The following is a 17,349-nucleotide window of genomic DNA, read 5'->3' on the forward strand; positions in this document are numbered from 1 at the left end:
CTTTTTCAGTCCTTAAATTCTGTTACTCAGTGTTATTTATGCAAATCAAAATATCTTTTTTCAAGCAGTAAGATTTGATTGGGCTGTATTATAGAAGTGTTAACCAGTGGGTGGCTAGATTTAATGATGTTGGCAAAGCTATAGTAGGGTACGGCTGCTCTGGGACTAGATATATTCACCGAGTTTCCAGGAAATGGGCGACTGTGCAGTAAGTGCTCAGTATGCTTGGGAGAGTGTTCTGATGTCATCATCACTAAAGAAGCAAATAACACAGGCCAAAGCTGGCTTGTTCTGACTGAAACTTAATTTCTTTCTCATTAACAATTACCTCAAGTTTCGAACTGCAGTAAATGGGTAAGGTAACCATGGGTACAGTCTGCCTCATACACTGAATGAGTGATTTGTCTCGGCTTGTATTAGCTAGGAGAGAATTTTAACTATTGTACAAAGGGAAAGCTGAAGAAACCATTTGCAGCTTGTAGACATCAGATGTTAGCAGGGAGCGTCCTGGATTACAGCCTCATTTTCTGTTCTTTGCTGCAGTGCAATGTTGCTCAGTGTAGCTTCCCGAGGATATCACTTTACAGTATGAAGTTATGGTCATTGATATTTTGATGGTAAGAGAGGACTGGCCTATTCATTTCCAATACCATTTTTCCCCTTCTATCGAGCTGCTAGGCAACAACAAAAAATAGATTAATCATTAGATTAACTGGCTTAATACGGAAGCTGCAGGCTGTTTAGTTCCGTGGGTTTTGAGTAAAATATTTCATAGTTAAAACAATTTCTTTTGATGATTATTTTAGAAAATAATAATATTTTATCTAAGAATTTAAAAATGGAAATGTGTTTTAATTTTATTTCTCTGTTTGGGGTAAGGGTTCACAGATATTTGCAAGTCCATTTTTAAAAATTTTATCTCTGATTATTGTCTGTTTTGTGTGGGTGTCGCAGTCAGGTGCTGCAAGAGCTGTAGGAAGAACCTGTAGCTAAAAATAACCCTGAGCTCATTCCGAGGCAGTTATTGACATTTATTGCAACGTAGACTTTACTTTAACACACCAAAATTGTTGCTGTTCCTTTTCATTTTCTTGTTAAGCAGTTGGAAGGACCTTAAGACAACAATTTAAAAATACTAAATATGCACAGACTGGAATGAGGTAGAAATATTGTCATTTCTCTGGATCATGTATTTCATGTAGTGGTCAATGTTTTCATTGGATGTTTAAAATTCTGAGAGTAAAGTTTGCACTTCTATCTCAACATTTCTTTGTATGGAAGTTTTGCTCTGTGTGTCAGATTTAAATAACCACCACCTGTACCTCTTGTCCACTTGACCGAACAGGAGTTTTAGTCCCTTAGCATACCTTACTTGTTTAAATGAATTGATTAAATAATCATCATTTGAATACCTAGTTAGGTGTATCAATGTGAAATTTGAATTGTGGAATTGTGCTGAAATGCTGATAAATGTTTCAGTGGTTGAATGTCTGGGTGTGCTTCATTATATGTATCTCTCGGATTTGACCTCCTAAGTTAAGTTGACAATTTGACCATTCGTGCAAAAGTGTAACTTGCTTAGTTTCCGATTTTGCTAATGATTGGCTTTCCTTGTGTCAAACCAACAAAAATCTCACTGTAATTGGAGTATTCATATAAATGTATGGTTTTGTGCTCTGGAATACTGATAAATTAAATGATTCAGTGTTGGGAAGGAGAGAAATACTCTACCTCAACACTATTAAATGATAAGAAGACAACAGGATTGCACTAGAATTTGAGGTAGAATTTTATGAGCTCTAGTAGATCATTCTTCAGCAGCAAGATACTTCGCTATTTATGTGCATAGTTTTAATCGCTTGGTGACTGCTACAGATTTGTGTACTACTTACTCCATAGACTTTTGCTAATGGTCAGAAAGGTAGTGCACGGCTACTAAGTCCGTGCATATTCTGTTTTTCTGCCTCCTTCTTCTTGTTTAGTTTTATTTTCTCTTCAAGATGGTGACTTTTCGGAATCAACAGATCCCATCCATTCTAAACTTATGTCTTTTTTGGTAGCAATTACTGGAAATCAATTCCCAGCATCAAGAAACTAAACTGATTTTTCTTACCTCAGTTGAGGTGGCCTTTCTGTACCTCCAGCTGGGAGCAGCTTAGTTAAAAACACAGACCAGTAAACTAAATCACTGCAAATGTTGTTACCTTTATGGCTCAGTAACAAGCTAATGCAGTGCATCAAGGAGCATTATATCCTGAGAACAAATATTCCAACTTTGCTTAGCATATGAAAGTAGAAGGCATAACCATAAGGATTATTGCTATCAGATTCAGGAAGATCTAGCATCATTGGTGACCAAAGCAACAAATGGCTGATGTAATTTAAGGTTGTTAGTGTATCTCATTAAAACAAGAACATGAATTATAAGAAGGATCTTGTACTGAATAGAGCATTTCTAACATCTTGCATACAGATAGCAATAACGCTTTCGTGTTAATGCAGTTACATTCATAAACCTGCACTCCAGTTCTTGGAAGAGTTAAAAGGTAAACAAGGGAGTGAATTCTAATATCACTGGGGCATAATAAAAATTAAAAGACTGCACGTTGCCAAGCAATTTACTGAGCAGTTTCTATTTTGATTATTGTTCACATGTACAATTTCCTTGATAGTGTACAGGCAAAATACAGAGATAATACGGGGAATTGGTAATTTAGGAAAATTATATTCTTCAGAGACTTCAGTAATACCTTTAAGTTGGCCAAAGAAATGATTGTGCAGTGTTGAGATTAGGAGGATAAACATGAATCAGATAAAACAGTTTCCTTGAAGGGCCACTAACTTGTGGAACATCTTGTTTGCTAATCTTTGAAGTGAGTAGCATAAATCAGTTCAAGAGGTAATTAGATGCATCTCGAGAGAGAAAAGTTTGAAACATATGGTTAGGTTGCTGAGTAGGGTTGGACGATTAAAGAGGTAGTTGGTTTGTTGAGGCCTAATAGCTTATTCGTATCCCTGTCAAGGGTTTTATGATTCTTGCATTGAAAGTTCTACAGATCCAGAAATAACCACATAATTTGTCTTGTTTAATTAATGTTTCCTCATTCTCCACATAATGTTATTTTTAACTGAATTTTTAAGTCTTTGTGTTTCTATTCACTCTCCTTGGTAAAAAATGGGCAGTTTGTTTTTTTTCTGTGAGCTGATTTTAAAAAACCTTTAGGTTGGAATCACTGATGGGGTTTGAGTGGTTCCTTTGCTTTCTGTGAAAATGAGGAGTGAAAGGGGTGTGACCAATATGAATCTAGTTCATCAGCCCAAGGATAAACCAGTTGTAGTTTATAATTAATTGATTCATGGACTTGACCTCGATTATAATTCAAGGTTTTAAAGAGGCAAGAGTTTTGCCTTCCTGACCATGTTGTCTTGGTATACTACTGGAAAACAAGAATAAAGCAGCCTTTACACATGTAAAGAGCTGAAACTCCTGCCACCCTTCCTTCTGGTATTGGAAACAGTGCATAATGTTTGCTGTGCATACTGCTTCAGTAGTAGGAGTAATTGCTGTTCATAAAACATTTTATGCGATTATTTTTCTGTTTTATTTCTCCACTTTGACTTGACTCATCCTAAGCTCATTACACTTGTTACTTTGAGTGAAGTGGTCAAACAGCAGCAAGCGAGAAAGCAGTTGGTTTGAAGTACACAGATTATTCGTTTGCAGCTTCCTTTGCTTTTGGAGCAGTCCAAAGAGCAGCTTCTTTAACACCTCCAATATTTGGAAACTTACCAGAATGGCAAGTTTCCAAAAATAAAAGATCTCACAGAATTGTTATGCGTGTAATTAGGAGGTGAATTGTGGCTGAGGTTGGATCTTATTTGCCAGAATCAGTTTATTAATACTTGACAGAAAGAAGTGGCGATGGAAATCAATATCACTCAGTAATTATTTGATATTTAAGCTTTGCTTGGTACTGAAATCACATATAAATGTTCTCAAGGTATGTGATGTGTTATAAACTTATGAAGAAAATCCATGCCTTATTTTAACAAAATGCAGTTGCTATGTGGTGAATGTGGTATAATTGCTCCACTATATGCTGTAGGATTAATAGACTTTCACATATTGGTGTCAATTTGGAGAGTGTTTATCGAAAACAGGCAGAGAAAGATTTCACATCGATGGTTTAATTATCTAGTCACTGCATTGTAATGAGTATTGTTAAGAGTTTAGTGCTGTGGCACAGTATGGGAGGAGCACTGAAGCGCAAGGTGAAGGAAAGTACAAAAGGAATGCTTATTTTTAGATTCAGTTTCTGACGACAGGACTCTGGGGTTGGTTAAACTGAACTTATGGCCTTATCATCTGCTGTGTTAAAACCTGCAGTGTTACCCAACTTCTGTTTGGCAATCTTTGCTTGTCTAGCTTTCAACAATACCAATTTGCTAATATTCATATACCAATGACTCCCCCATTGTCAGCTGTACAAGTGTAATGCACTGCTAAAGCTAGTGTGACCGTTTTGCTATTAGCTAAGATGTTATTGAAGCCTACTGTCAAAATTGATGTCATTACTTGTGGGTATCATGATTGAAGAACAGAATGGATAACAGGGCAATGCATTGGTGAAGGAAGCAGAGTGGGGACTGATAATATAATTCAGGAAAAGGCATCCGGTTCAAATTAATACGCATTGATTTTGAAGTGAGTGTTAAGGTATATAGGAAGTATCAAATTATCGCAAGTTCCCTATTTGTGGTTCCAGAGTGTCTATTCCTAAAGCGAAAATGAACACCGTAATCCATGTGCATATGCACACTTGCATCCATGACTTCATTTCAGCTTAACATTAAATTTCAAGCCAGTTGTAAGATCTGGAAAAATATAGCAGCAATTATAATATGTTTTTAAATTTATTTACAAATTGGTACTTCTGTTGGTTGTTAAGTAGCCTGGTCTCTATACAGGTGCTAGTGATATTTACACATAGCACAATCATAAGTGTCACCAGAAATGCCAATTTGCAAAGAAATTTGAAAACAAACTATAATTGTTGCTGTGTTTTCCTGGATTTTACAACTACCTTAATGGAAGAAATTGTTGTTATCTGGTTACTTATTCCCTGATTGGAACAAAGACTGGTGCAATGGATACATGGATTTTGTCATATTCAAGCGCAACTCTTTCACCTTTGGCCCTCACGAACTGCATTGCCAATAAACACAGCCTTACAGTTCCATCACAAGCTGTGCTTGGTACCAAGTTTGTACCTCCTCTCTGTTATCATTATCTATCACATGTTAGCAGCAGTTTACGATGTAGTCCCTGAATTCAGCAGCATGTTTCCCTGTAATTCAAATTTTAAATATTCATTGGAGATGTTGCCTTTTTGCCGTTCTTTTGCTGAAATCGTCTAAGCCAGTACATCTGATGGGTAAGCTTCGTAGAGTCATTTATTTGAAAGTAGTCACATTTTGGAACTTCTTTTATTCATTCATGAAACGTGAATGCATTTATTGCCTGTCTCTAGTTGCCCTTGAGAAGGTGGCAGTAAGCTGTCTTCTTGAATTACTGCAGCCCACGTGTTATAAGTTAACCCACAAAGCCCTTAGAGAGGGAATTCCAAGATTTTGATCCAGTGACAGTGAAGAAATGGGTTGTATTTCTTAGTCAGGATGATGAATGGGCCTGGAAGGGAACTTGCAGATGGCAGTGTATCTGCAACCTTTGTCCTTCTAGGTGGAATGGACATAGGTTTGGAAGGTGCTGTCTGAGGATCTTTGATGAATTTCTGCAGTGCATCTTGTAGATAATGCACACTACAACTGAGCATCAATGGTGGAAAGAGTGGATACTTGTGGATATGGTGCCAATCAAGTGGGCTGCTTTGTCCTGGATGGTATCATGAATCATCCATGATTGATTCATGGATGAGTATTGTTTGTGCACCCATGTAGACAAATTGGCAATACTCCATCACGTTCCAGATTTGTGTCTTGTAGATGGCAGGCAGATTTGGGGAGTCAGGTGGTGAGTTACTTTCACAGTATTCCTAGCCTCTGACCTGCTCTTGGAGTCACTATATTTATGTGATGTGTCCAGTTTTTGGTCAATGGTAACCAAGGATGTTGATAGCTAGGGATTCAGTGATGCTACCTTGCGTGGTGGAAAACAAAATGAAGTATCTTAAGCTCTGTGCAAAATTGAAACAACACTTTTCATGTTTTTAATCTTAATTGTCATTTTATTTTACGTTTACAACATATGTTTGGATTGGAGTCAACAGATTATACATTTTATTTTAAGAATGGCAGATTTGTACTCAAATCAGCTATTTTGTCTGTCTTCAGTATAGTAAGTATCAACATGATGGAGGACATGGGTGAGAGCAAAACTTAACTGCTTCTGAAATGCAAAATACAGCAATTTCTTTTATTAACCAGCACCTACGAAACCAGTTTTCAAATATTCTGGTTGATCATGAGGTCCACATAATCAATGTAAAAACACACAGTAAGTAATATAAACATACTGCTGGGAATATACACATCACTGTTATACTTTATTCACAGCATAAATCACTCAGATAATAATGCAACTTTGCCTTCAATAAAACTGAATGGCAGAGAGCCTTCTCACATGCATCCACAACTGACTACTCGGACATCATGGAGATTGTGATAATACAGTAAACTTCTAGTATTTGAGATATATTAATTTTTGCCGGTTTAAGGAGAATGCTGGTTCATAAGACGCAGTTAAAACAACGTTTGCTGTAGTATGCATGAGGCTTAGGAAAAGGTGGTGTGGAACCTGTGAAGAGCAAGTCTGTTGAAAGAAAGTACATATCAGAAGGAAAGTTGGCATTGGAAATTGTTCAAAAACTCAAAAAATACTGAATATGGGTAATCTTGAGAAAATTAAGCTGCAGAATACTTTTTGTCAAAATTGGTTGCATTAAAGTTTCAAGAACTGCCATGGAGTTATTTAGAAAGAGAAGCTAAAAGGAATTTTGTTTATGCCACTATTCATCAAGACACATCCTTAATAAGCTAACATTTATGGCATAATAGCAGCAAAAATAATTAAAGGCCACAGAGTTAAAAATCACACAACACCAGGTTACAATCCAATAGATTTATTTGGAAGCACTAGCTTTCAGAGCACTGCTCCTTCTTCACAACCTGGTGTTGTGTGATTTTTAACTCTGTGGCCTTTAACCAAGTTACTGTCATTGTCGTAATGTAGGAAATGCAATATTGCATTTTCTATAAATTTCTACAAACAACAATGTAATTTTAGCCAGACAATCAATTTTTGTGGTGTCAATTAAGGGATAATTATTCAAACTGAGGATTAATCTCCTGCTTTGAAATACTACCACGAGGTATTTTACATCCACCTGAATAGTCAACCAGGGTTTCAGCTTTTAATATCTGATCCAAAAATGGCACCTTCGAAATTGCAGCCCAATGTCAATACTGTACTGGAGTGTTGAGATGTTATTTTTGTATCAAATACTATTGTGGAATATAAACAACCTTCTGGCTCAGCTGAGAGTGCAATCAACTAATTCATGGCTGACACAACTAACTGCCTTGTACTTCAAACTCCATCCTAAATGTTTAGTTCCTCCTCAAATTAATTAATTTTACAAGGAAAAAGCAGGGGAGTAGAGTTAATGATCAAGTCAACCATGATCTCTTTGAAAGATGGAAAGGTCTTAATGGCCTAAGTGGCCTACTTCTGCTCCCATGTCTTATGGTCTTGTGTCAGCATTGAATCTTTCCAGTGAATAGCCAACAGATCCTGGACTGAGAAGTTTAAAGTGTTTCAATCTCTGCTTTCTATAGTGTTCTGCGGTATGTGGCGTTGGGGTGATTGTACATAGATATTATGTTAAATACATGTAATTATGTACTGAAGTAGTGTACGCATTTTTATTTGATGCTAGATCACTCTTTGTTTTTGCTCTCCACTTGCTGCTTTTTCACACAGCAATTGTCTGAAAATTGGAATCTGAATGTAGCTTTTATGCTTTCATGAGCATCTTGAATACAGGCTGTTTTCATAAGTTCTTGAGGCAAATCGTATGAAAGCCGTTTTCTATTTTGCCATAAAATATTCATGAAATACAAGCCTTTTGTATTGATGTGGCTTACATTAAGTAGAAAACTTCTTTCCAGATTTCATGAGGGCAGGAGTAGGTCAGTTGTAATCAATGTTGCTGTCAGGAACTTGTGGCATTTGACTTGTTTCACTGCCATAGAAATGTAAGAATCATGGTTGATGCATCAGCAACAGAGCATGGCATTCAAATTAACAGAAACTCCTGAATTTCAAAGCCTGAAAATGGATAAATTAAGTAACAACTCTTGAGTAACGGAGAATATGCAGCAGGTAAATTACTGAAGTCCTCTAAGTGACTGCCTCTTTTGAATCTATTCTTGCATAAGTCTACCATGCTGAATTTCCATGTTCTTTTTAGCAGAATTAAAATATTGCATAATGAAGAATCTGAGATAATAGATAAGTCTGACCCACTATTTTAAGTGTCTTGATAGCACGATAGTATTATGTTCTTCATGGAAGTACGTGAGGGCGTGGAAGGCATCAGGAAATGGGTTTCATCCAACTCTTTTAATGTCTTCTTTTAATGTCACTTTTTCCTGTCTAGTTCAAAAGAGATATCTGAATTCAAGTTATTTGCTTGCTCTTGTCTCAGACATGGAATATGTTAATAGAACCCTAAATATAAATTATACTGAGGTTGAAGTGTTTCTAAAGATTTGTGTACATGCTAAGCTGAAAAGTTGCAATAAAAAGCTGGCAACATGGAAAAAAAATTAATATGAGGCCATATAATGTTGACTGAAAATGTAGTAGGCCACTGATCTGCATTTGTCCTCTATATTCCAGATTATGATTAGATTAGATTAGGTTCTCTACAGTGTGGAAACAGGACCTTCAGCCCAACAAGTCCACACCGACCCTCCGAAGAGTAACCCACCCAGACCCATTTCCCTCTGATTAATGCACCTGACACAATGGGCAATTTAGAATGGCCAATTCACCTGACCTCCACATCTTTGGATTGTGGGAGGAAACCAGAGCACTTGGAGGAAACGCATGCAGACATGGGGAGAATGTACAAACTCCACACAGATAGTTGCCCGAGACGGAATCGAACCTGGGTCCCTGGCGCTGTGAGGCAGCTGTGTGGCTTTCTGTTGTGGAAAGGAAGTTCTGGCTTTAGACAGTGGTGATTAGAGTGGTACTAGAAAAGCACAGCAGATCAGGCAGCATCCGAGGAGGCGGGAAAATCGACGTTTCTGGCAAAAGCCATTCATCAGGAATGAGGCTGGGAGCCTTGGGGGTCGAGAGATTAAAAAGATTTCTTTTTAATCTCTCCACCCCAGAGGCTTCCAGCCTCATTCCTGATGAAGGGCTTTTGCCAGAAACGTCGATTTTCCTGCTCTTGGATGCTGCCTGACCTGCTGTACTTTTCCAGCACCCCTCTAATCTTGACTCTAATCTCCAGCATCTGTAGTACCCACCTCTGACTTTAGACAGTGGTGCCTATTTCTATATTATTTTTATGTGGCATTGATAACGATGTAGAAGAGTCACAGTTTGCCCAGCTTGACCCCAAACCCCCCAGTTATCTCTGAATCTGGAAGTGGCACAGATCAATCTTTCTACTATTAGAAGATGAATGCCATTGAATCCTCGAGTTAGACATTCCTGGTACAACAAAAAAAATCTGTCTCATAATGCACAATTTATCTTGTAACAAAAGTGAGAGGCAGGTGTCTGGACCAGCATTGATTTTGGTATATTAATATAGCTACTTGAGAGCTACCTAATCTGCTGAATGTATGAAATGTGTTGGCATATATGCCTTTGAGTGGAATATTTGAAAACTTTTGTAGAGTTCTTGAAATACTTTGAGAATAAGTAGATTATAAGCAACAAGCCATTTTGCCTGAGATTGTGTAGGTGTATTAAATTCCCAATCAGAGAATGAAATCCAATGTCAATTGATATTCATTGTACCTATCCTCATCTGTTGTTAAAGCAATGTTTCATTACATTGAATGTAGAATGGGGTCTGGGAACCAACTCTTTTTATTAATGCAGATTGCGTTACTGTAAATTGATTTATGTTAGGAAATGTTTTCCCCTCCTATGTAGAGGAAAAGATTTTTTAAAGTGTTCTCATCTTATTTAGGATTACAATCCTAAATTCGTTCTGGTAAAAAGTGAAAGGATTGTCCTTTGGATCATTTTTAGAGCTCGAGTCCCTCTTACATTGTGGACACTAAGAAATAGCTGTGACACAAATATTGTTACGTGGGTTAGTGAGATTGTTTTAAAACAGTTTAGAGTAAAACATGCTTCTATTTATAGCACATGTCAACGCTTAAAAAATAAACAGCAATTTTAAAAAATAAAACCTGGCCCTGATGACATGAAATTGTCTCCAGTCGTGTATTACATTGCCCTGCCAAAATGCGTTAAATACCATCGTAAAATATCCAAGTATAACAAACCTATGTTGATTGAGTAACTTGTAAGTGATTCAATCACTTACTCAAACCTGGATCGTAAAACAATCTTAAGATACTATTCTAGAATGTATGAATGACTTTTTGTTTTTCTGTTTGTGAAAACCGTAAAAGAATATCAGTATTGTGTTAAAATGCTACTTAAGTGTATCAATTAAATTGTGGTCACCCCAATTTCTTGCACAGCTGCCATGATTTTCTAATGTTAAGAGGAAGACACTGCAGAGCTTAAGCTTCAAATTCATTTTGCCTTAGGAAACTTCATAGAAAATTTGTCAAACAACTTGTGATAACAACTACATTGCTGGTGCACAGACATAATGCCACTTGCCCATAATCAGTAAGTACCAATGTCCATATACAGTAGGTAGAAATTATTGAATAAAAAGTACAACCTGGCAAGATAAAGGTCATTCAGCATCTGAGAAACAAATTGAGAGTTTTCTTTAGCCACTTTTCATAACAATTTGAGTCATTGATTGAAATGTTTTCTTAACCTTTGTAAGAAAGATATACAGTTATCAGTTATGTGATACTTGTTTGTTATGCTGATTAAATATTACAAATCATGTCAGCATTTGGTTACTGCAGTACTTTCTGTTGACCTGATTCAATCTGCTGTAGTCTTTCTGATAAGTAGCACAGTGGAGTACCTGAAACAGTGTAAATCACAAGAATTTGAAGGCTTACCTCTCTCACGCTTAAATAAGATCATTTAACTATTGCCTTGCAAAGGCAGCTGTATAGATGTTAGTTTGAAATGGAACATGTCCCTTTGTGGTTTTGTATTCCTGAAGTTTTGGAGTACGGTCTAAGAACACTACATGCTGCATAAACAAAATAAATAGATCTAAATGGCATATTTGGTACATTTCATCCGTGTTTGGGGTATTCCACCTGTAAGGGGTAAAATCTTGCGAAGTCAAATTTAAAATGTGGCTATAAATTGCAATCTATCTCTATTTTTCCTATAGATGCCGTAGTATTAAACTGCTTAAAGACATATCCTCTGTTCATTTCTCCAGGCCTTGTTGACTTGTATTTAATTCATCAGTTGCTCATAGGGGCCTCCCATTTTCAATTTTAAGCTGCTTACTATAAACATTTTGTTCTCCCTTTTGATTTACATCCCTCTAATTTACATTCCTCTGATTTCCTTCGGTCACTACCGTCAGCAATTCCCATGCTTTAAATATGGTCTGCCCAACCTTTGCCTTTTCTTGATGGTATTTACAAACAATTCTTCCTCCTCCAAAATCTTTGGAATTTCTTCATTGTTCTTGTTTTCCTTCCAACTGATCCCCTCCACATTTCATAATTTCTAATCTTTTGACTGTTTGCTTTTCTCAGATTGCTTTGCAATTCAGCCGTATACAACTCCCAAGTTGCAAGCTTGATAGATCTTTACATTTTCTACTCACTCATACTGAGCAGTTCTGGTTGGGGGATATATTCTTTGCTATTGCTAATCTATCTCTGATTTCATTGACAGTAATCATCTTCTGACAAGATGCTTCTCAGGTACTTTCATTGTGATACCTGTTCCAGCTGTTGTTTATTTAGCTTGACCTCTGCTTTCCTGTTATTATTACTTCCAATTTTTATAACTGTCATCTTTTTGACATTAATTTTCATTCCATAAACCTTCACAAGTTCATTTATTTTAGATACTTAAACTTTGTAGATCTGTTGTGCTGGCCATCAAGGCCTGGTCATCTGCAAATCTCACCCCCAACATTAATTGACCTTCTACTTTGACTCCTTTCTGTATGTTATCAGTTCCACATTATCAGTGCAGAGGTCCAGAATGAAGTTTATTGCTTAAAGCTGTAATCATTTTTCAGGTGCATTGTATTGTGTTATTTAGGTGGGTTTTTTTTTAACATCTGAACAGGCTGGATATAATTGCTTAGTTCAATCAATAGCATTTATTGATCATGCTGGTAGAGAATGGAATACTTTTTAAAATGAACAGCTTAACTTTGGATTAATGACATGAGGAGGATTATTGCTAAGAATCAAGCTTTGTTACTGTTTTTCCTCGTACCTTTGAGTTTTGAGAAGGAATTCCTGAACCAATTGGTGCAGTGGGATCCCTGCTGCTACATAAAGCAGTCAAATTCTACTGGAGATTTGCCCCCTTGTTTGCTGTTTTCATCCTTGTTCCTCCTCTCAAAACATAATGTTGATTCTGGCAAGTATTGAAATAAAATTATTAACGAATTTTAAAAATGATTTTAAAGGAACAGCAAATGAATTAATGGGGCAGGTTCTTGTAAAGGTCTGAGCGACATGGGTTATTGCATGATGTTTGGTAAGTGCATTGAGGACCATCTCAATGTCAAGAGACTCTTGCACCATCTTTTACACTTTTCACAAGCGGTATGGCAGGAGTCTTGCTGGGCAGCAGCAAGATTCTAGTTTACGCTTGTTTAAACTCTTTGTTAACGTCACAACTCCCCTCTTTAATATGAAGACTCCCATCTGAACAAGCTCTCCAAATAAGCTCGACATTAAGAAAACTTGATGACAAAATCAAAGCGAATACCTCTCAGATTCAACTCACCACTTTCTCTGAACAGCCTCCGTGTTGGAAATTAGGCAGCAATACCTCAGGGCATGCTCCATGGGTACCAGCCACATGGGTATCACCCATGTCCATGGAAATTCGCCTCCGACATATGCCAGCCTCTAAGAATACTCATCCCCAATCCTCTTACAGGATGCTGTTGCATTTCATTGCTGTACCTTGGACTGCACAGGTAACTCTATAATTGTATTACTGCTGCAAGGACACTGTGCAGTCAGGGATGTGCACCCTACACACAGACTACTGGAACAGGCTGCATCATTGGGCTCATTGTTCAATATCATATATTCACTCACATTGACCCTACCTAGTGCTCCCAGCATCCCTGCCTTGCATTGCCTTGCCTTTTTATGCATTGCCCTCTTAGCTAGAGATACCGGAATCATATTACTACTGTCTTGTTTTGCCATTTAATGCAGGCACAATGCCAGGAAGATTGTCATAGTTGTCAGCAGGCCCCAGTCAAGTTGGAACGAATAGCCTTCACACCGGGTTCCCAGCACATTAAACTAAGGGCAGCCTCTGACAGCAGTCTTGGTTGGTGTGGTCCAGGTCAAAATCTTCTTAAAAAGTGTGAGAAGCCAATTGGCTGGCTGAAAGCCACTCATCTCAACTCTTTCTGCCATATTGTGGTCTGCGTTAGTCATGGAGCACGATAGGTATTAAGGACTACATATGTTATTACTGTTAGTGTAGGTAGGAAAGGTCTTGAGCAAGTGAGTAGGCAGCACAGAAGGCATGCAAGGTCAATGTGTTGGAGGTTGGGGTAGTGGGAAAGATATTGCAGACACTAGTGAGAGTGTATGAGGAGAAATAAAAACCACCAGAACCATTGGTATACTGGAACAATAATACAGCAGTAGCAAAAAAGAACTTGATATATGATTTCCACAGTTGTTAATCCTTCACAAAAGTAAGAAAGATATCCATTCTGCAATATTGACACTTCCCATCTCAGTGAATGTATATATCATCTTTAAAAATATACCAGTTTGTATCAATGAGCCTGGGTGGGAACTGGTTAGAGTAGCAAATAGAGTATTGGAAAGAAGATGGTATCTCTTAGGCTATCAGAGTGGAGAAAGATGTTGACTTTCTTCCTGCAGTGCTGTGCATTCTTCAAAATAGCTGAGACTGTTTTAATCTGCGTATAAACCTTGGACCAGGCTAGCGTTGTCTGTACACCTGGCATCCACTGCTGGCCCTGGCAGAACAGGAACTTTCATCCGTTCGGTAAGCTGTTCAGAACTCTACCCAACAAGCTTGGCACCAATTTTTCCCTTGCCTGCCATATCTGGGTAAATGTCAGCAACTGTACATTGCACACCTCCACACTGACAGTACAATAGGATTAGGGTTAGGTGTCTGAATGTTTCCCAGTCTGTATATCAGCCTGTTGAAACCTAGTATCAAAGATCCTCCCATGAAATTTCAGCGTGGGAGTTGAACCCAGATTTGGCTCAAATGTAGGAATGCTGCCACAAGATCTCACTATCTAATTCCATTGAAGTGGAGAGTTGCTGTTCCAAAGTTATTGGATGCTTTAGTTAGTTCATTTAGGTGTAGCATAAGGATTCTAATGTCATGTGCGAGAAATTGACCAGTGCTTGTAAATCGCAGGAAACATTCAGATATTCACATGCAATAATTATTAAAGAGGATCTTGCATTTTAATCTAATGTTTGCAAACTTCAATTCAATTAGGGTAGGAAAATCAATATCTCCATGCATATTTTCCCTCATCCTCTCTTCTGTTCTTTTAGTCGCCCATAAGGAAAAATGTTTTTGGGTGGTTTAGCCTTGATGGATCATTTCCAAACAGGGCACTTAACACTGCAGACTGCGAATAAGCACGAATGGGCAAATATCCTCTCTCAAAAGTCTGCATAACAGTTGAGATTGTACATTGTGAATCCAACATATTTCTGATATAGTGTGTGCTCTGAAATCACTGACATTTGGCTGAATTTTGAAACGTGCATTACTGTTCAGGGTTTTAAATGTTAAGTTACTGTCAACAGAATGATTTGGTAACAGTATAGGGTGGCACTCTTCATGTGGGTTAGAGGGGAAATTGGTCATGAGCATTTAGGTTATAAAACTATTCCAGCAGTGATATAGCCACATTTTCATGAAAAATATTTCTGTTGTTTGTGAAAGCAGTCATTTGTTCAGTATGTAATGATAAATTCTTTGTTCTGGGAGGCTGATTTTGAATTCTCAGTACATTGGTCCTTTGTAGTCCACATCCTGTTTACTTTTTGTGAAACTGATGACAAAATAGCAAGTGGAAATAGAAAACAGGTGTTATCACACAAAGATTCCATACACTTTTTTTAAAAAAATCATTCAAGTCTTTGGCGGGATATACTGGATTGTCTTTTCATTTTTTTTTCATTTTAGTTCTGTCATTTTTATATTTAGATAGCAGATTTTACAACTTTTGTAAATTTGATTGTGCCGAGTTGAATATCTGTACTGATTTTCTTACGACATGCATTATGTAGGTAAAGGATTTGAATCTCTACTGCCTATTAAGTGCATTTTTACCAGGTGTCATCGGTGAATATGATTTTTTAAAATGTTTTATGTTTCAGCAAATCTGTACTACTGTCTAATGACAGTATCATGTGAAAATTTCAAAATGTCGAGCATTTATTTTTCAAAATCAAATCTGTTTATCTGCATCCCTAAAAAACACATTCAAAAAGTTCCTAAATTGTCTTAAATATAAATTGTGCCATAATGAACTACAAAAGGAATGCATGTCATTTCTGGTGTAAAATTCCATGGATATGCAAGATATTTAAAAAATAAATTTTGGTATTGGCTGGAGCCTCGAAATTTGAAGGTGTATTGTTTGTTTTTGTGGTGCTAAAGAATCCAATATGGGTAGACCATTGGCAGCCATTGCTAAGTTGGTCAATGTCCATATTACAGAAGAGGAAGTGCTGGATGTCACGCATAAAAGAAGATAAATCCCCAGGACCTGATCAGGTGTACCCTAGAACTCTGCAGGAAGATAGGGAAGTGATTGCTGGGCCTCTTACTGAGATATTTGTATCATCGATAGTCACAGGTGAGATGCCAGAAGACTGGAGGTTGGCTAACGTGGTGCCACTGTTTAGAAGGGTGGTAAGAACAAGCCAGGAAACTATAGATCAGTGAGCCTCACATCAGTGGTGGGCAAGTTGTTGGAGGGAATCATGAGGGACAGGGATATACATGCATTTGGAAAGGCAAGGAGTGATTAGGGATAGTCAACATGGCTTTATGCATGGGAAATCATGTCTCACAAACTTGATTGAGTTTTTGTAGAAGTAACACAGAGGATTGATGAGGGCAGAGCAGTAGGTGTGATCTATATGAACTTCAGTGAGGCGTTTGACAAGGTTCCCTATGGGAGACTGGTGAGCAAGGTTAGATCTCATGGAATACAGGGAGAACTAGCCATTTGGATACAGAACTGGCTCAAAGGTAGAAGACAGAGGGTGGTGGTGGAGGGTTGTTTTTCAGACTGGAGGCCTGTGACCAGTGAAGGGCCACAAGAGTCGGTGCTGGGTCCTCTACTTTTCATCATTTATGTAAATGATTTGGATGTGAGCATAAGAGGTAGAGTTAGTAAGTTTGCAGCTGACACTAAAATTTGAGGTGTAGTGGACAGCGAAGAAGGTTACCTCAGATTACAACAAGATCTTGACCAGATTGGCCAGTGGGCTGAGGAGTGGCAGATGGAGTTTAATTTAGATAAATGTGAGGTGTTGCATTTTAGAAAAGCAAAACTTAGCAGGACTTATACACTTAATGGTAAGGTCCCAGGGAGTTTTGCTGAACAAAGACACCTTGGAGTGCAGGTTCATAGCTCCTTGAAAGTGGAATCGCAGGTAGATAGGATAGTGAAGAAGGATAGTGAAGTGTTTTTCCAGCACCACATTTTTCAACTCTGGTCTCCAGCATCTGAAGACCTCACTTTCTCCTAGTGAAGAAGGCATTTGGTATGCTTTCCTTTATTGGTCAGAGTATTGAGTACAGGAGTTAGGAGGTCATGTTGCAGCTGTACAGGACATTGGTTAAGCCACTGTTGGAATATTGCTTGCAGTTCTGGTCTCCTTCCTATCGGAAAGATGTTGTGAAACTTGAAAGAGTTCAGAAAAGGTTTACGAGGATGTTGCCAGGGTTGGAGGATTTGA

General features: G+C 37.8%; 1 protein-coding gene across 12 annotated transcripts in view; it reads left to right on the top strand.

Moving 5' to 3' along the window:
- Positions 1–17,349, top strand: part of hdac4 (histone deacetylase 4) — a 492,096-nt gene that overhangs the window by 250,294 nt on the left and 224,453 nt on the right. Inside the window, exon 1 of one of the 12 annotated variants that reach the window (XM_043693111.1) lies at positions 290–354. The exons of 9 other annotated variants lie outside the window; for them this stretch is intronic. In XM_043693111.1, coding sequence (XP_043549046.1) covers positions 351–354 — 4 coding nt within the window. In that variant the 5' untranslated portion in view covers positions 290–350. Of the gene's footprint in view, positions 1–289; positions 355–592; positions 618–1,136; positions 1,161–17,349 lie in introns of those variants that run through there. 2 more of the 12 variants (XM_043693113.1, XM_043693114.1) reach the window with 2 other exon arrangements.

The sequence above is a fragment of the Chiloscyllium plagiosum genome, chromosome 7, assembly GCF_004010195.1.
Source record: "Chiloscyllium plagiosum isolate BGI_BamShark_2017 chromosome 7, ASM401019v2, whole genome shotgun sequence".
In the NCBI taxonomy this organism is placed as follows: Eukaryota; Metazoa; Chordata; class Chondrichthyes; order Orectolobiformes; family Hemiscylliidae; genus Chiloscyllium; species Chiloscyllium plagiosum.